Consider the following 16,789-nt stretch of genomic DNA (forward strand, 5'->3'; position numbering starts at 1 on the left):
CCATGTATATATCATATACACACATATATAAATATACAAAGTATTAAGAAACATACTAAGCATATTTGTTATCTTTCAAACAAATTTATTTGTTAGAAATTTATTTAATTTATTTCCTCCATTTTCCGTTCCTAAAAATTAGGAAATGATGAGTTGTTATTAATTTTTAGGGTGCCGCTAATTTATTTCTTTAATTTTCTTATACATAAAAGATTTTTACTGTGTGTGAATAAATTATTTCTATGTAAAATATGCTTTGCATATTTATGGTATATTATTTCATATACCATAAATATATAACTATGATTAGTATGTTTCTTTAGACTTTGTATTTTTATATATGTGTGTATATGATATATACATAGTATAAACTTCATATATAACATGCTTTGTATATTTATATTATAAATATGCTTAGTATGTTTTTTAATACTTTGTATATTTGTATATGTGTGTATATGATATATACATGGTATAAACTCTATATATAACATACTTTGTATATTTCTATTATAAATATAATACTTTATATATTTATGGGTATAAATATAAATTAGCAGTAAAATAATATCTTAAATAAGGGATAAAAATAATGATGAGAGAGAAAAAGAGATATATATTAATTAGGACAACATTAAGTTTGAAATTATAACTATCTTATTCTTTAAAACTGATATATACATAATATTGAAAAAGTAATGTCATAAGGAGAGTTTTGTGTAAAAATTTAAAAAATTGGGGTTATATGTAAAAATAATAAAAGTTGAAATTGGAGTTGAAAAATTGTGAAAACAACAAAAACTTGTTTTCCCTTTTTAAAAAAGATTTCCAAAATTATTTTCCGAATTTTCATAACCAAACACCACAATTTTCAATTTCAAAAAAAAAGAAAAAAATTTCATGGCCAAACGGACCCCGAGTTTCCCCGTATTATCTATCCTAGCTCTGAGTCTTGGACCCATCGTTCAAATGCTTAATTGCTCTAATTTATACCACAAGTACACCTTTAACCTTGGAACATTTCCATAGAATCTCCCTCTAGACTTATCGTAATCCTTTTGGATTTCAATAAATATCAAACGAAAGTTTCTCTTCCTCTTCATATATTTCTCCACTAGCTAGTCTTCTCACAAGACGAATGACTTTAGCAGTGAAATGTCCTAGCATGTAATCCAAACTAGTCTTGAAAATAATTAAAATGGGGGAGAGAATAAAGTAATTAAAAAAAGTGGGAGAGAGTAATTACTTTTAAAAAAAAATGATATTTATATTATTTATACATATTAGAAATGTAGAAATTAGATATGGGTTTGGTTATTCGTATCTTACTTATTTATCATTAGTTATTTTATATTTTTATTTTTTATTGTGCATAAAATAATATAAAAATTAATCACTTATAACTTATACGTATTTTAGTCATGTGAAATTATAAACCATATTCAGTATGTTAAATTTTATATATATCAACTAAACTGCTATCAAACATGATGTCTATCTAGTCAAATCGAACAAATCAATTTACATTCTAATTTAAGAAAAAAGAAAAAAGAAATAATTTAAGCTAATACCTAACATAAAAAAATCTTGAACAGCCAAAATTTTGGGTGAAACATCAAAATCAAAATCAAGATTCACCAAATTTAGTTATTGATGCTCCTAAAAAGTTCTGATTATAAGGAAAAAGATTTAAAATGGCTCCTCAAATCTACTAAAAGCTCCTCTTATAATTTGACCCCCTTAAACGCCGTTTCTTTCTTGTCGTACACCGTTGGGTTTGTCAAACACCGTACGGAAGTCATGACCGTTACGTTTATAGTATTATCTCCGTTTTATTTTATTTAATTTTTATTAATTATATTAAAACTTTAATAAGCGATATATTTTATCAAATTAATTTTATAATAATATTTTAAAACTTTGGATTAGACTATAATTATTTTATGTATTTTCTTTATTTATTTTTACTTATCAATTTTGATACACTCATTAAAAAAATAATTACTACTTATTAACATGTCTATTTTTATTATAGTGCTCCTATTAATTGGTACTACTCTTTCTTGAAATTAATTTAGAGAATAAACAATTAATGCTATGAGAAAAATAGAATTTATTATTTTTTGAAATGTCAAAAATGATAAATAAAAATAAAAAATTAATTAAAAATTAGTGATAATTAATTCTGAACGGAACGTGTAGTAATTTAATATTGAAGGTAGAAATATTAAAATACAATAGAACTATCTTGATTTCATAAATTCAACAAGTAAATTGAAATAATTAATTTTAGTATAGCGATCAAGTAAAATGAAATAGAGAGTAAATCTCTATGGCCTGATCTTTTTCCGCATCTTATATATAATGAAAATTTTAATTCATCAAACTATCCTACATTTACCAGAATCTTTAATATATCAAACTATCATATGTTTAGTGAGACGTTAATACATCAAACTATCCTACATTTACCAGAATCTTTAATATATCAAACTATCATATGTTTAGTGAGACGTTAATACATCAAATTATATTATGTTTAGCAAAAATTTTAGTACATCAAATTACTTACGCTCATCAATTTAGTCCACGTGTAACATTAGTGGACTTGTTACTGTCAACTTGGCCCTAACAGACAGTACTCCTGCACCACGTGGTTCTGGACCCACTAAAAGATTCTCATATAAATATTTGAAAAGTTTTACTAACTGGTATTTGCTTCTAATTAATTAATTACCTGATAATAATAATTTTGATATTTATTTATTTCCTTTTTTGGGTACATTTCCGTGAATATTGGCACCTTCTACATTGTACGTACAATATTTTAATGTATAGTCAATTTCATGAAAGTAGTTTTCAATTTCAAACAAAATTCGTCTTCCACATTTTAATTATTTTAAAAGTTGAACACTATAGCTAGCATGCACCATGTGGACAGGGTGGATGTAGCTAAAAGGTCGAATCGAATACAATATTTTTGAGTGGGACTTTTTGTTTGTATATGTAAAATTATTAAAATTTAATTTTATATTTATTGAAAGAGCAATAGAGTAAAGGATAAAATTTTAAAGATTCAAGCATGATAGTTAAATTCTGAAATTTGAATCAACTTTTACGAAATATAAAAACACATGCAAGCAAATAAATGCGTGTAGTCTGTTAGCATAAAAAATTGTTTAAAAGCTCATGCAAGTATTATTTAATTTCACAAATAAAGTTTTTAATTGGATTATTTTATTGTTGAACAATATAGTGCATGTTCCATGAGTATATACGTGTTAAAAGAAGTCAAAGAGAAATTATAATTTTTGCACAAATTTTCATTAATATATTAGGCCTTTATACGACCACATAAATAACGTAGTATACTCCTACGCATAAATATCCTATTCACTAAAACTAAAAAAAAAATATTCAAATATCTTACTAAATCAACTACCAGATGTCCAGATTCCTTCATTTTTAAATCATTTTATTCATATTTGTGAGAGTATTTCTGTAAATAATTTTAAAAAAAAATTATAGAATGTGAGTTATTTTTAAGACATAAAATCAAACAATACTATCAACACAACTAATACAAGTACTTACTAATGAAAACACTACTAATACATTATATTTTTACTATTTTTATAGACCCGACCAAGCAAGCGCTTAAAATTTTCAGATCACTACATAGGACTTATGAGTTATTGAGAGGTATTTTTGAAAGTATTTAAGGAAATTATAAATAATCCTTTTTTAACTATGCAAAATCTTACCAAATTACAACTATGAAATTTTCATAAATCATGTTGCAAGTTGATGTTTAGTATGACCTAGAATTTCGTTTAGAGTAGACAAAACTAAACCATCATTCTAAAGTAGTATAGCCCAAAAGTCAATGCTAATCTGAGTTTTTTTCCTCATCCACCTTTTTAAATTATACATTTCTTAAAAAACATTAATTAAAATATAATTTATTTAAATTATTATTTATTATTTATCTGTATTTAATACTTATTTTTTATATCATATTAATATCTCTTCAAATTTATAACTAAGAATAAAGATAAAAATAAATAATTAATATTATCTTAATTTTTAAAAATAATTATTAAGTCCATAAGTACTTAGAAACTTGGGAATTATTAGGAAAAGGAAGATATCATTTTCAAAAGTAACAACTTGTGCTGATTATCAACGTGGGTTGTGGTGAAGTGGATGGGGCTGCTCCACCCTTAATCAGAGGTCGAGGGTTTTAAAATTCTGTTGGGAGCGCTGCCACTTTAATGAGCCCTGCAACACATGATCCGAATTAATTGGGGTTCTAATACGACACCAAACACTGGAAACCAAAAAAAACTTGTGCTGATTAACTAACAAAATTCATTGACATAAAAGATGTTAGTAATAGCCAGTGGTTGTTGGATATAAAGAAAGTAGGTAAGATTTAAGAAGAGTGGACAAAAATATTTTAAAGATTTACGTTGCCATTTGCCAGTACAGGTAAAAGCAGATAACAAATTTTTGAAAGGCAAACTAAGGTTTTGTCTATTAAAAAAATATAAACAACATAAATTTTATTACTATGAGAGTTAATTACTTCCCATTTCATATTTTTTTAATATTATATAAAATTTTGAAAAATTATGTTGTTGATTCATAATGTGTAATATCAAGATACATCTCAATGTATTATGTTCATAGTTAAGTCATGCTACATAAATTAATAGCTCGATTGTTATTTATTATATCCATAATTAATTCATTCTTCGAATACATAATTCTTTAGATACATTTTTTTTTTGAGTTAATATATAAAAATAACCCTAAACTTGACATTAAATTATAACTTTAACCTTAAACTTTGACAGTGCACAAATATGACCTTTAATTATTTAAAACTGCACAAATATGATCTCCAATTCTACGTGGCAAAATGCGTGTTCAACACGCACAACTGGGCGCGTCCAGCTTAAAATCTAAGGGCATAATACATAAATATGACTTTAAATTTTGACAGTGCACAAATATGACCTTTAAATTTTGACAGTGCACAAATATGACCTTTAATTATTCAAAACTGCACAAATATGACCTTTAAATGACTCTTCACTATTATTTTTTTATTATTTTCGGCTCAAAGATGAAAACGACATCTAATTTCTTTTGTCATTGCGGAAAAAGAGCAATAGTGAAGATTTATTAATTAGGCGGGTCAGCCTCATACGAAAAAATCGAGCGGGTATGTATATATATTATAAAGCAGAAGACGAATTTAAGTTATATAATATATCTAAATATTATTTATTTAAATATTAAATTAAAGATTAAACTATACTAATAATAAAAAAAATTATAGTTTTAATAAAACGTTATTAAATTAATGTTATTAAGGATAGTACTAGTAGAATATTAAACTAACGTTATCAAATGAACGCAATTAAAATGTTATTAAATTACCGTTATTAAAACATTATTACATTAACGAGAGGCGGAACTACGTGGTTGCCATGGGGTTCACCCGAACCCCCTCGGTAAAAAAATTACGTTGTATATATATAAGATAGAAAATGTATATTTATGTACGTATATTTATGTTGAACCACATGAAACAAGACACTTAGATTACCCAGTGGTGTTATTTGCTCTTGTTGGGCGCTTCCTTCACCCTACTGTGCGGGTTCGATCCCTGTTAGTGGCTGTTTTTTTTTAATTAAAAAAAGTTAGGTGTTGCTGCTATAGAAATAAAGAAAATAATAATAATAATAATTTTTTTAAATTAAAATAAGTTAGGTGCTGCTACTATAAAAATAAATAAAAAAATTATTATAATAATAATAATAACAACAACAATAATAATAATAACGACGTCATTTTAACACAAAAAGCAAAATTTTGACAGTCCACAAATATGACCTTTAACTATTCAAAACTGCACAAATATGACCTCTCTCCAAGTCAGCCCTTTTAACGACGTGGCACCGTGTGATTGGATTACCTTTCCACGTAGGCGCGAGTGAGATTCACTCATGGGGTTACAAAATCGGAGGTCATATTTGTTCAGGTTTTGAATAGTTAAAGGTCTCATTTGTGCACTATCAAAGTTTAAGGTCAAAATTATAATTTGGTGTCAAGTTTATGATCATTTTTATGTATTAACTCTTATTTTTTGGATTCATATAAATTTTAGGATGAGATATAATTAAATAAAAATAAAAATATAATGTAAATTTGTTAAGATTATAAGATTATTAGGGATATTAACCTTTTTTGGCCGGCCGATATACGGTCCCATGCTTTAAAACCAATTCTAATTTTACGAGTTTGGCTTTAAGTCTCAAGAGCATTTCATCCTCTAAATTTGGATTTCTTAAAATGTAAATTTAAATTAGTCATGCTTTCAAATAAGTATTAATATCCAAATGAGATTTTCTTTTTTAGTATTTTTTTTGGTAAATTTTTTTTTTTAAAAGTATATATGAACCATTTAAATTATGAATTAAATCATCGTCTAAAATTATATCTTTTGAAAATGCTGAACAACAATTTAACGTTTTGTCTATAAAATTTAATAATATGTAAGACTCCTAATTTAACTTTATCTAAAGAGTAATTCACATAGATTATATTTATAATATTTTACAAGAAGAACAAAATTTAAATATATAGTGACTTAAAAAAAAAGAAATATTTTCATAAATCAGCCAATGATTAATACAGTAGGACATCATATTTAACTAATGATATCAAATTAATATAAAAAACTCTTTATAATAAGACACTATCTTTAATTAACGATCTCGTGTTTTAACTGTAGATATGAAAGAACTCCAATTAAGAAGCATTTTCTTCTTAAATGTATCTTATATGATATGAATTCGGATAAGTTAAATTTTAATGTGCATATCGACTATTGAACGTAAAAAAAAAATGATAAGTATTTAATATATTTTTCTGAAAATATATTTTATTTTTATAAAGAATGATTTATTATATGGTGCTAGAGCAGCATGTTGTGTGGCCGCAGGTCATGGTTACCTCAGACCGTGTATTCTGCGTGTTTATATCTCTGTATTCTCTCTCTCTCTCTATAGTTTATTATTTATTATATAGTAGCTGTCTCCAGTCTCTCCTCTTTCTCATCACTCACCTCTTCATAAAAATACCCAAAATTCCCTTGTTAGACTCTCCCTTTTTGACAACAAAGAGACTTTCTTTTACTACCATAAAAATCTTGACACCCCCTCATTCTTGATTTTCCTAGGATTCATCAACAGCAGTAGCTAAGTCTGTTTTCTCAAAGTCACAGCCTGGCTTACTACTTCTTTGTTAGGTACAATTGTTATTGACACCACCATCTATGTGTTTCATCTCTCTTTTTCTGTTTGTGTTTTTTCTTGTTATGGGAGCAAAGAAACGTCTCTGAACTATTAAGAAGATTCCAGCTTTTCCATATGTACTTTCTTTTCAGACTTCTTAGGTGGTAGTTGTCAGATGTGTAAGGATCTGTAGTTAGTTCTTCTCTCCTTTTCTTTCTTGTTTGCTTTATAGTTTGTTTGTTTTTTGTTTTATGGACTTAGGTGTTTGAATTCACTTTTAGAAAGTACCTAAAAAAAAACGCATCCTATTTTTTACTTTTGGCTTATTTCTACATTTTTGGCTTAAAAATAGTGGTTAAAAGCACTTCTTAGCTTTATCAAACATCGTCCAAATTAAAATGAAATAATTTAACAGGTGTAACAATTGCGTACACACAAGCCTCTTCGGACCCCTCACACGGGGATTACACTGAGTTGTTATTGTTGTTATATTTATTTATTTTATATAGTAAAAAGCAAATCTTTATGGTTTTTATTGTTTGTTCAGAGTGGCATAGTCATAAATTATAACTAGTACTGTTTTATTTATGTGAATGAGTTTCTAGAATTCTCATGGGTGTCTTTCTTTTCTTCTTGTTAATTGTGTGTAACAGGAGAATTTTGGTGAAGCTTCTGGAGAGAAGCAGCAGTAGTTAACACTCTGGCCAACACTCCAGTGAAGTCCTCTCCCCTTTGTGAATGGGATAGGGTTGAGGCCGCTAGGAGGAGGATACTTCTTGGAGTTTCATTTATTAATTATCTTTCTTCATCTCCATATCTCTCAAATTGGACTCTTTCATTGCTTTGGCGTTTGCCTATTGATTATGGCTAATTTCCAATCTGTTTGGACCTGCTTTTTTCAAAATCAAGATTCAGTCTTTCTTTGATATGTGAATTGAGAACTCTCTAAAGGTCTAAACTTTTTTTGGTGGGGCTAACAAGTTGGAAGAAAGAATTTGACTGTTACAGTGAAAGAAATGACAATTTGCAGCTGTTTTCCAGTAGGGAGAAGTAGGAAAGATAAGGTGTGTATCAATTTTTAATATAGCACTTGTTTGATTTGAGCATGCAGGTCAAAGTTTGGTAATTTTTTGTCTCGTGTGTATGTTTTGTTGATTTAGGAAGAGAAGAGGGCTCCAAAAACTGATGATGTGCCTGTACTAGTTGAAGGTTCTGTGAAATCTAGTGCTAGAACAGATGATTCAAAATCGTCTTCTGTTGTTGTTCCTTTACCTTTTGGGAGTTCTATGAGCAACGACAAGGTGATGGATCATGAAAGTCCTGTTAAGGGAGATACAGAAGAGGTGGCTTATGAAGGGGAAGATGAGCATGATGAAAGCTTGTCAATGAAGAGGGACAACTCTGATTTTGATCTTCAAGCACGCGGTCGTAGCTCAGGGGGAGAATATGATCGATCATACAATGAAGGGATGCGTCGTAATTGCTCATTTCAAAGTGAAATGAATGATCAGGAGAATAGCAAGTCTGATAAAGATGCAGAGGCTGTTGAGATTGTGAAAAGTGGACACATTAGTGATCCGGGGTTTGGTAAAGTAGAATCTTGGGCCTCTCCAAAGCTGCAACGCTCCTGCTCCGATTTAGCAATGAGGGATATGCTCACTAAATTGAGTGGGCAGCTATCACTTTCCAAGTCCAAGTCTTATGATGAGATGCAGAAATTAGCTGAGAAGATGACTTTAGGAAGTCCAGCTTCAGTGTTGACGCATCGCAGCGCTGACAAAGTTATGTTGAAGAAGCATTCTTCAAGCCAGCTTCTGCCATCCAGAAGTCGAAAATTGTGGTGGAAACTATTCTTATGGAGCCATAGGAACCTACAAGGAAATGGTGGTATCCAACAACTGCCAATCCTTGCTAAGACGGCTCTAAACCAGCAGGGAGGGTACTCCTCGGACACTCTAGAACTGGGGAAAGGCATGGACTTGAGCAACTTGGGATCTCCTGGTTCATTCACAGCAGAATCCTTGAACAAAGGGCGGTATGACAAAGGGAAGAAGGTTTTGGATGATTTTGAAGGAGTAAGTGGTTTTTGGCCACAAAATCAATGGGTTGCTTTCCCTGAAGAATCCTCTAGGTTTATGAGAATCAATGAATGGGTAAATGAACTTCCTATTCATCCACCATGCTTAATTGATGAACATGATCATGTTGAAGATGACGTTGATATCCCGCCTTATCCCGATGCTGGTAAATCACCTGTAAGAAACTCACCTCTCATTAGCCAATATCCAAATATAAATGTCCCAGAAGAGGTTGCACATGCCAATACAGTCATCCGGTCTCTCAATTCTTCCTCAACAGTTGCTCACATCGCAGGCGCTGGTCTGAAAGTTATACCTGCCATGTCGCACTTATTTAGCCTTCGATCTGTCAATTTATCAGGCAACTTCATAGGTTTGTAATCAAAGGGCAAATTAGCAGTAAAACTAATTTAAGGCTAAAGGAAATGGTCATAGAGAACCCCATTAACATAATTTATGTTTCCTGTGACAATGCAGTTCAAATAACTCCAGGATCACTACCAAAGGGTCTTCATGCTCTCAATTTATCAAGGAACAAGATCCACACGATTGAAGGACTGAGGGAGTTGACACGTCTGCGTGTGCTTGATCTAAGTTATAACAGAATCTCTCGAATTGGACAAGGTACGCTGCTTCCTTTAGACCTTCCATCAAGGATAAAATGTCTTGCCTGGTAACTCGCAAAATATCCCAGTTTTACATCCTTAAAAACCTCCTGATATGTGACTTTGGCTTCAAATTGCATCAGGTTTGTCGAGTTGTACGCTCATCAAAGAGCTATACCTCGCGGGTAACAAAATAAGTGATATAGAAGGGCTTCACAGACTTCTGAAGCTGACTGTTCTAGACCTGAGCTTCAACAAGATAACAACTACTAAAGCACTTGGCCAGCTTGTGGCAAACTACAACTCTCTTTTGGCTCTGAACCTGTTGGGAAATCCAATTCAGATCAATGTAAGCGATGACCAACTGCGAAAGGCAGTTCGCAGTCTGCTTCCAAAGCTAGCTTTCTTGAACAAACAGCCAATTAATTCACAAAAGGCACGAGAGGTAGGCACAGAAGCAGTTGCTAAAGCAGCGCTGGGCAGCAGTACTCGGGGCACTCATCGTAGAGCAACCAGGAAGGTAACCACTGGAGCTTCTTCGTCGTCAAGCGTGCATAGGAGCAGTGCCAGTGTGTCTCAAAAGAGCAGACATAGGCTAAGAAGCCGAAGTCAACATGTGTCTTCCAAGGCCAAGTGATCTGCTCTGGCATCTCCTTGTTCCAAAATGTTTCATGCTTTCAGACAGTGCAATCCGAGAAAGCATGGTTTCAACTGTGTGTTTCAATTTCTTTATCTGTTTTTAATTTGTTAATATTCATGTTAAATTGTGGAGGTTTTTGCTTTTTCTGCATTTTTTTCATTCTGAAAGTCTGTTGGTTTGAAATCCATGTACTTGTGGCTTTCCATGATTGTTCAATTTGGCATTGTTTTTTTCACATTGATTTGTACGTTTATAAATAAATTCCGCTTCTGCTTCTGGTTGATATTGAATTTTGTGTTGCATCTTTTTGTTCTTCTATGAAGTACCACAACTTTGGATAGGTAACCTACTTTTGTCACTCCTTCGCGAGGGACGTTCACTTCAATGGTGGATAGCCTAGGAAGGTCTAATCCACTTCAGTCCGATGTAGGTCAACAATCGCGGATAGCCTAAGGAGGTCTGTTTTTCTGCACGATAACAATGTCTGGCGATAAACCAAACATTGTAGGAGGCTGCACCATCGGGTGGCCCCTGACCACAAGGTCAACAACCGTGGATGACCCAAGAAGATCGCTGTGACATTCTTTTTTGGCGCAATAACAAGGTCCAACTATGAACTTAACATTTTAGGAAGGCTCGGATGGCCCCTGACCACTCCTTTTAGTGGTGGTAGGTGACTTGCTCCCAGTAGTGAGCTGGTCGTGAAAACAGAAAACAGCTATACCATACACTAGTAACTTAAAGAGGTTTAGCAGCTTAAGTTCAAGTAAAAGGAGGAAAAAATCTTTTGACTTAAAGAGGAGGCAGAATAAAAAAAAATGCAGTGTGCTTTCGGTGAAAGGCTAAAATTCCTGATCATACAAGCAGCATGATTCTTGCAGAAGTCATAAATTATCAACTTTTTGTGTACTGATTGTTTCAACTATAACCACTAAAAAGAAACGTATTGCCTTGGAAAGTTGAACTACTTTTTGACAAAATTGACAAGGCATTGTAGTGAATTAATTAGGCCGACAGCATCAAGAAACTGATAAATCATATGCTTTTAAAGATGCTTTCATTTAGGACCACACCTTCTGTTTTTAGGATATTTAGGAGGGACAAACAATGAAGGTAATAATACATCATCAAACATCCAAACAATTCAGAGTCCTAATTCTGTCTATTTTTGGGCTATCCTTTTCCATTGAAAGACTAATGGGTAACACACTAATTGAACAATTAATAACCACTACTTTTGACAGATAAACAACCAGAATCTTCCTTTTAATACATATCGGCTATCGCCACTATAGCGTGGATCAACTGATTTTGTAGTCCTTGATAAATTCGATCTTAATTTAATGTACTTTTTTATAAGAGATGAATATTTATTTTTTTACACACGAGATATCTGAAAAAATCAATCATTTTCTTCGATTCAAACTATGCTCCAGCTTCATAGCGGGCTATGATTTCTCGACCTAAATTACCAAGAGAAAGGAGTTGGTTGTCCCTAAAGTCCATCTTTGTAAAATGAAGTTATTACTTTAGCTACTATGTTGCTTGGACTCTAGACAATGCTGTCACACCCATATCAAACCCTCCAAAATTTTACTACTTTTGGAGGATTCAACATGAATCTATCCACATTTTTAAAGACTTCGAGCAACATAGCTTTAGCTATGCTAGTAATCTAAGAAGAGGGATAAAATAAATTGATGAACCACCATAATGCAAAGACAAAGAGGTCAATCCCAGGTTTGTCATCAAAGGTTAGGTAGTCTTAGTCAAGAATACTTACTCAGGGAGTCAAGGTTAAGCCACACATAGAATCAGCCATCCTAACTTCTCAAATAATTGTAGAATACTGAAAATTATCTTATATAATGAAATGCAATAGTTTTCTACATTGTATTTCTTCTTCTGATAATTAACATTTTACATTGTGAATGCAATAGTGCTCTGCATTTTGACTATGGTAGAGTACAGGCACCATTACGATTTACAGCTGAAAGCAATAGGCAGCAGGAACGGTAATAAGTGTTCGAAAGAAACTCTAGATACCTCAAGATTTATGTTCCTATGATACATAACACAAACACCATTATTATTCTTCACGTAAATTCTGCTCTATGAACCTCCACAATCACCATAAATTACACAAAAACTAAAAGCTAATTCAACCTTACATGTCTCAGACATCATTGCTTGGCTTCAATACATTCAAGTTTGCTTATCTTTAAAGTTTCTCATTGAGCAACACCTGCTGATCCTTATTTAGCAAAACCCCGTCTTCCCCATAAGCATCCTTAAGAAAAACAGATCAATTCATTTCTGTACCAGCCAAGTAAAACGTTCGAGGCTGTTTTCAGGGCATCCGATAAGTATTGCTTCGTAAGACAATAATCCTCCTTGAACTCCACAATGTTATGTATATAAGCTCTCTTCTCCAACGTCAAGCTCAAGACCTCATGAATCAATCCAACCTAAACTTATCTGCCTCCACCGTCCACAAATTCAACTTACTCCCATCAGAATAAGGTGAAACTAATGGCAACAAATTCAACTTCCTCTCACCACCTTCATCCAAATTCAGTGCCTTCCCATTTTGATCGGAAACTTAACCTCCTTCATCACCTTATCCTCATCAACCATATAATCCTTCTCTAACGCGCTCACCGCCAATGCAGGATCCCAATTCACAAGCTTAACTACCCTTTTTCCATCTTCCTAAAGCCTAGGCTCTGGCTTCCTAATAAGGGTCTCATTTCTTGACATAAGTTCCCAAGTTAAAAGGTGTTGGTTGTCACTGAAGTTCATATTTGTAAAAATTAAGTTAATACTTAGCTGCTATGTTGCTTTGGGTATACGAAAATGTTGTTGAACCCGTGTTGGATCCTTCAAAAATTCTTTTTTTTTTTTTTTTTGGAACGATCCGACACGAACCTATTGACTTTTTTGAAGAGTTCGAACAACATAGCTAAGCTATGTTGATAATCTAAGAAAGGGATAAAATAAATTGATGAACCATCATGATACAAAGACAAAGAGGTCAATCCTAGGTTTGTCATCAAAAGTTAGGAAGGCATAATCAAGGATAGTTTTACTTTCCTTGATGCATCTTACTTTTTTCACTTCAAATTATGGAAGTGTCAAAACCAACTAGAGCACAAGTGCAGTTTGCAGTATTTCCCCTTGATGTATCTCATTGAGCTGTGTATTTCTATTTTCAGACAAGTGCAATGTATATTACTATTATCATGATTTACGCATGTCTTCACAAGATACGCTTATTATAACAGCTCAGAGCACCACCATAGCTATCCAAAGAATCAAGTGAAAATAGAGAGTAAACAAAGATATTGCAATTGAATGACAATACAAGATAAAATGTGGGAACCTGGGCTATGCAAGGTTGGAACTTTCATGCAGATAGAGAGACTAAACTTAGAATCAGCCATTCAAACTTCCCAAATAAGAGAAGAATACTGAAAATCATCTAGAACAATGAAATGCAATAGTTTTCAACATCGTATATCTTCTTCTTATAAGTAGTACATAATTTTTTACATTGTGAATGCAATAGTGCTCTACATTTTGGAGATGATTTAGAGTCCCGGCACCATTACAATTTACAGCTGAAAGCAAAATAGGCAGCAGGAAAACGGTAAATAGGTGTTCGAAAGAAACTCTAGGTACCTCAAGATTTATGTTGCTTTGATCAATAACATAGGTGGACGGAGTCCATAATGTAAATTCTGCTCTACGAAGCTCCATCATCACCATAAGTTACGTGAGAAGTAAAAGTTAATTCAACCTTTCATGTCTCATAGACATCACTGCTTGGCTTCAATACTTTCATGTCTGCATATCTATAGAGTTTCTCATTGAACAGCACCTGCGGATCCTTATTTAGCAAAACACCATCTTCCCCATACGCATCCTTAAGAAAAACAGACCAATTCATTTCCGTACCAGCCAAGTAAAACGTCCTAGGCTGTTTTAAGAGCATCTGATAAGTATGCTTCGTAAGACAAAACTCCTCCTTGAACTCCACAATGTTATGTATATAAGCTCTCTTCTCCAACATCAAGCTCAAGAACTCATGAATCAATCCAACTCTAAACTTCTCCGCCTCCACCGTCCACAAATCCAACTTACTCCCATCCGAATAAGGCGAAACCAAAGGCAACGTATACAACAAATTCAACTTCCTCTCATCACCTTCATCCAAGTTCAACGCTTTCCCATGTTTAATCGGAAACTTAAACGCCTTCTTCACCTTATCCTCATCAACCATATACTCCTTTTCCAACGCGCTCACGGCCAATGTAGGATCCCAATTCACAAGCTCAACAACCCTCTTCCCATCTTCCTCAACAATCACCTTAAAATACTCCTCATACTTCCCTAACCTATCCCGAAAATCCTCAGGTATACCAAACAAACCTCTATTATGATAAATCTTGCTCAAACCAATCCTCTTATCTTTCGACATCATTAACAACTTCCTAACTACATTAACTCTATCACTCTCCATTTCATTCATAATTCTACATTCCTCATCCAACAACTCTTCCATCAAATCAGTAAAACCAATCCACATCTTACCATCATTATGCCGATAAATATCGAAAATCAACGGGTGTCGTTGGAGAGATTTAACAACTTTCCGACCACGCGGGAACCCCAACTGCTGATGAAGTTTCCCGGCATCGTCGAGGCGGAGAACATGATGGGGTTGTTTGGACAGGAATTCTTTGGTTTTTTTAAGGAATCTGAAATGGGTGTCGTGTAAAAGGATGTTTTCGAAATGGGGGTTGATGTTTGGTTGAGTTTGGACTAATTTTGAACGTGGGGAGTCTTTTTTCTTTCGTTTTTTGCGGAATTTTTTGGGGATTTTGGTTAGGAGGAAGGAGGTGGAGAATTCTTTGAACTGGGAAGTGAAAAGGGAAGGGCGGCCCGGTGCACTGAAACTCCCGCTAAGCGTAACGTTCGGGGAGGAATGGGACCACAATTGTTTGAATTGGGAAGGGAATTGAGAGAAAGGGGCATTGGGGTTTGGGGAATTTAAGGTTTTGGTAATGGAAGAAAGGAGACTCCAAAGTGTCATTTGTGTGGAGGTTAGTTTCTTGAAATTTTGATGTTGGAGTGAAGGGATTAAGGAATCAGAGACAAGGGGTTTAAGGATGTTGGATTCGCTGGCAGAAAAAATAAAGCAAGAAAGAGGGGGGAAAAAAGAAAGGGGCAAAACTCCGACCTGCCGGATTCGAACCAGCGACCTAAGGATTGCTACGAAGCATACTACAGTCCTCCGCTCTACCAACTGAGCTAAGGTCGGGTGTTAGTTTGATTTGGAGATTAATTATATTTGTATTTATTATTTAAAAAATATTATTCTTGATGAATTTGTATACTATAATCTAGATATAAATTATGGGAGGTGGGGCGTGGAGGTAGGTGGTGGGTGGGGTATCACATGAAGTGTGTTTGGGCGGTGAGAGGAAACAATTAATATGAAATGTCACTTGTAGAACTTGTTTTCCCTACTTTTAGTGGAAAACTCATTTTTCTAGAGAAAATATTTTTCAAAACTTCTAACCAACTGAACATGCGGTTTCTAGAAATGTGAATTATACTAATTGAGAGAGAGAAAGGTAGACCATATATATCTAGATTACATGCAATCAAAGAATAGAGAGGACCAATTGATCCAACAACAATTGAGTTGCATAAAACATATCCTTGACACACTTGAATGCCCCATCTGGCGAGTTTGTCTACATTCTACAGTAGCTAATCGATTTTGAACTATCAGCCTGACAGTATCAGATTCTTCCAAGTAACTTTGGGTTGTTGAGGAATTATTTATCTTAATTCTTACATGTTGCAACTTTGCAAATTCTTTTTATTTATGAGATAAAGATGTTTAGACCAGATTCTGTTACAATGTTATTGTGTAGTTTTTATACCTTTCAAGTGATTATATCTTTTCATGAACAGATCCTTAGTGGTCGATCAAGTATTAAGAATAGCTGGCTGCTCACTCATTAAGTAAATTAATTTTGAGCACTGCAGAATCCTGAGAAAGTCATATATCCATTAGAAGCAACTTTACATCACCATTCACCCCACTAATAAGTGGAATTCTGCCCATCTTTCATTAAAAATGAGTAT

The 16,789-nt window shown here is 33.0% G+C and overlaps 2 protein-coding genes and 1 non-coding gene across 3 annotated transcripts; 1 reads left to right on the plus strand and 2 right to left on the minus strand.

Moving 5' to 3' along the window:
* Positions 1 to 6,987: 6,987 nt before the first annotated feature.
* On the plus strand, positions 6,988 to 10,913 carry LOC107867496. The gene is made up of 5 exons (XM_016713756.2): positions 6,988 to 7,321; positions 7,961 to 8,371; positions 8,468 to 9,758; positions 9,863 to 10,009; positions 10,134 to 10,913. The coding sequence occupies exons 2-5, from the start codon at positions 8,324 to 8,326 to the stop codon at positions 10,625 to 10,627; spliced, it is 1,980 nt and encodes a 659-aa protein (XP_016569242.1). The 5' UTR covers positions 6,988 to 7,321; positions 7,961 to 8,323; the 3' UTR covers positions 10,628 to 10,913.
* Positions 10,914 to 14,120: 3,207 nt separating this feature from the next.
* Positions 14,121 to 16,252, minus strand: LOC107867495 (protein WHAT'S THIS FACTOR 1 homolog, chloroplastic). Its single transcript, XM_016713755.2, has one exon. It carries the CDS (start codon positions 15,723 to 15,725, stop codon positions 14,433 to 14,435), a length of 1,293 nt encoding a protein of 430 aa, XP_016569241.1. The 5' UTR covers positions 15,726 to 16,252; the 3' UTR covers positions 14,121 to 14,432.
* On the minus strand, positions 15,867 to 15,953 carry TRNAY-GUA. The gene is given in 2 exon segments: positions 15,867 to 15,902; positions 15,917 to 15,953. It is a non-coding gene; the product is annotated as a tRNA-Tyr (tRNA).
* Positions 16,253 to 16,789: the final 537 nt, after the last annotated feature.

Source organism: Capsicum annuum, chromosome 4 (assembly GCF_002878395.1).
Source record: "Capsicum annuum cultivar UCD-10X-F1 chromosome 4, UCD10Xv1.1, whole genome shotgun sequence".
Lineage (NCBI taxonomy): Eukaryota > Viridiplantae > Streptophyta > Magnoliopsida > Solanales > Solanaceae > Capsicum > Capsicum annuum.

Excerpts from the sequence above, each read along its gene's own strand:
- LOC107867496 (XM_016713756.2), top strand. The coding sequence starts at position 8,324 with ATGACAATTTGCAGCTGTTTTCCAGTAGGGAGAAGTAGGAAAGATAAG. Across the intron at positions 8,372-8,467 it reads GGAGAAGTAGGAAAGATAAG|GAAGAGAAGAGGGCTCCAAA; the intron begins GTGTGTATCAAT and ends TTGTTGATTTAG. Across the intron at positions 10,010-10,133 it reads AATCTCTCGAATTGGACAAG|GTTTGTCGAGTTGTACGCTC; the intron begins GTACGCTGCTTC and ends AAATTGCATCAG.
- LOC107867495 (XM_016713755.2), bottom strand. The coding sequence starts at position 15,725 with ATGACACTTTGGAGTCTCCTTTCTTCCATTACCAAAACCTTAAATTCC.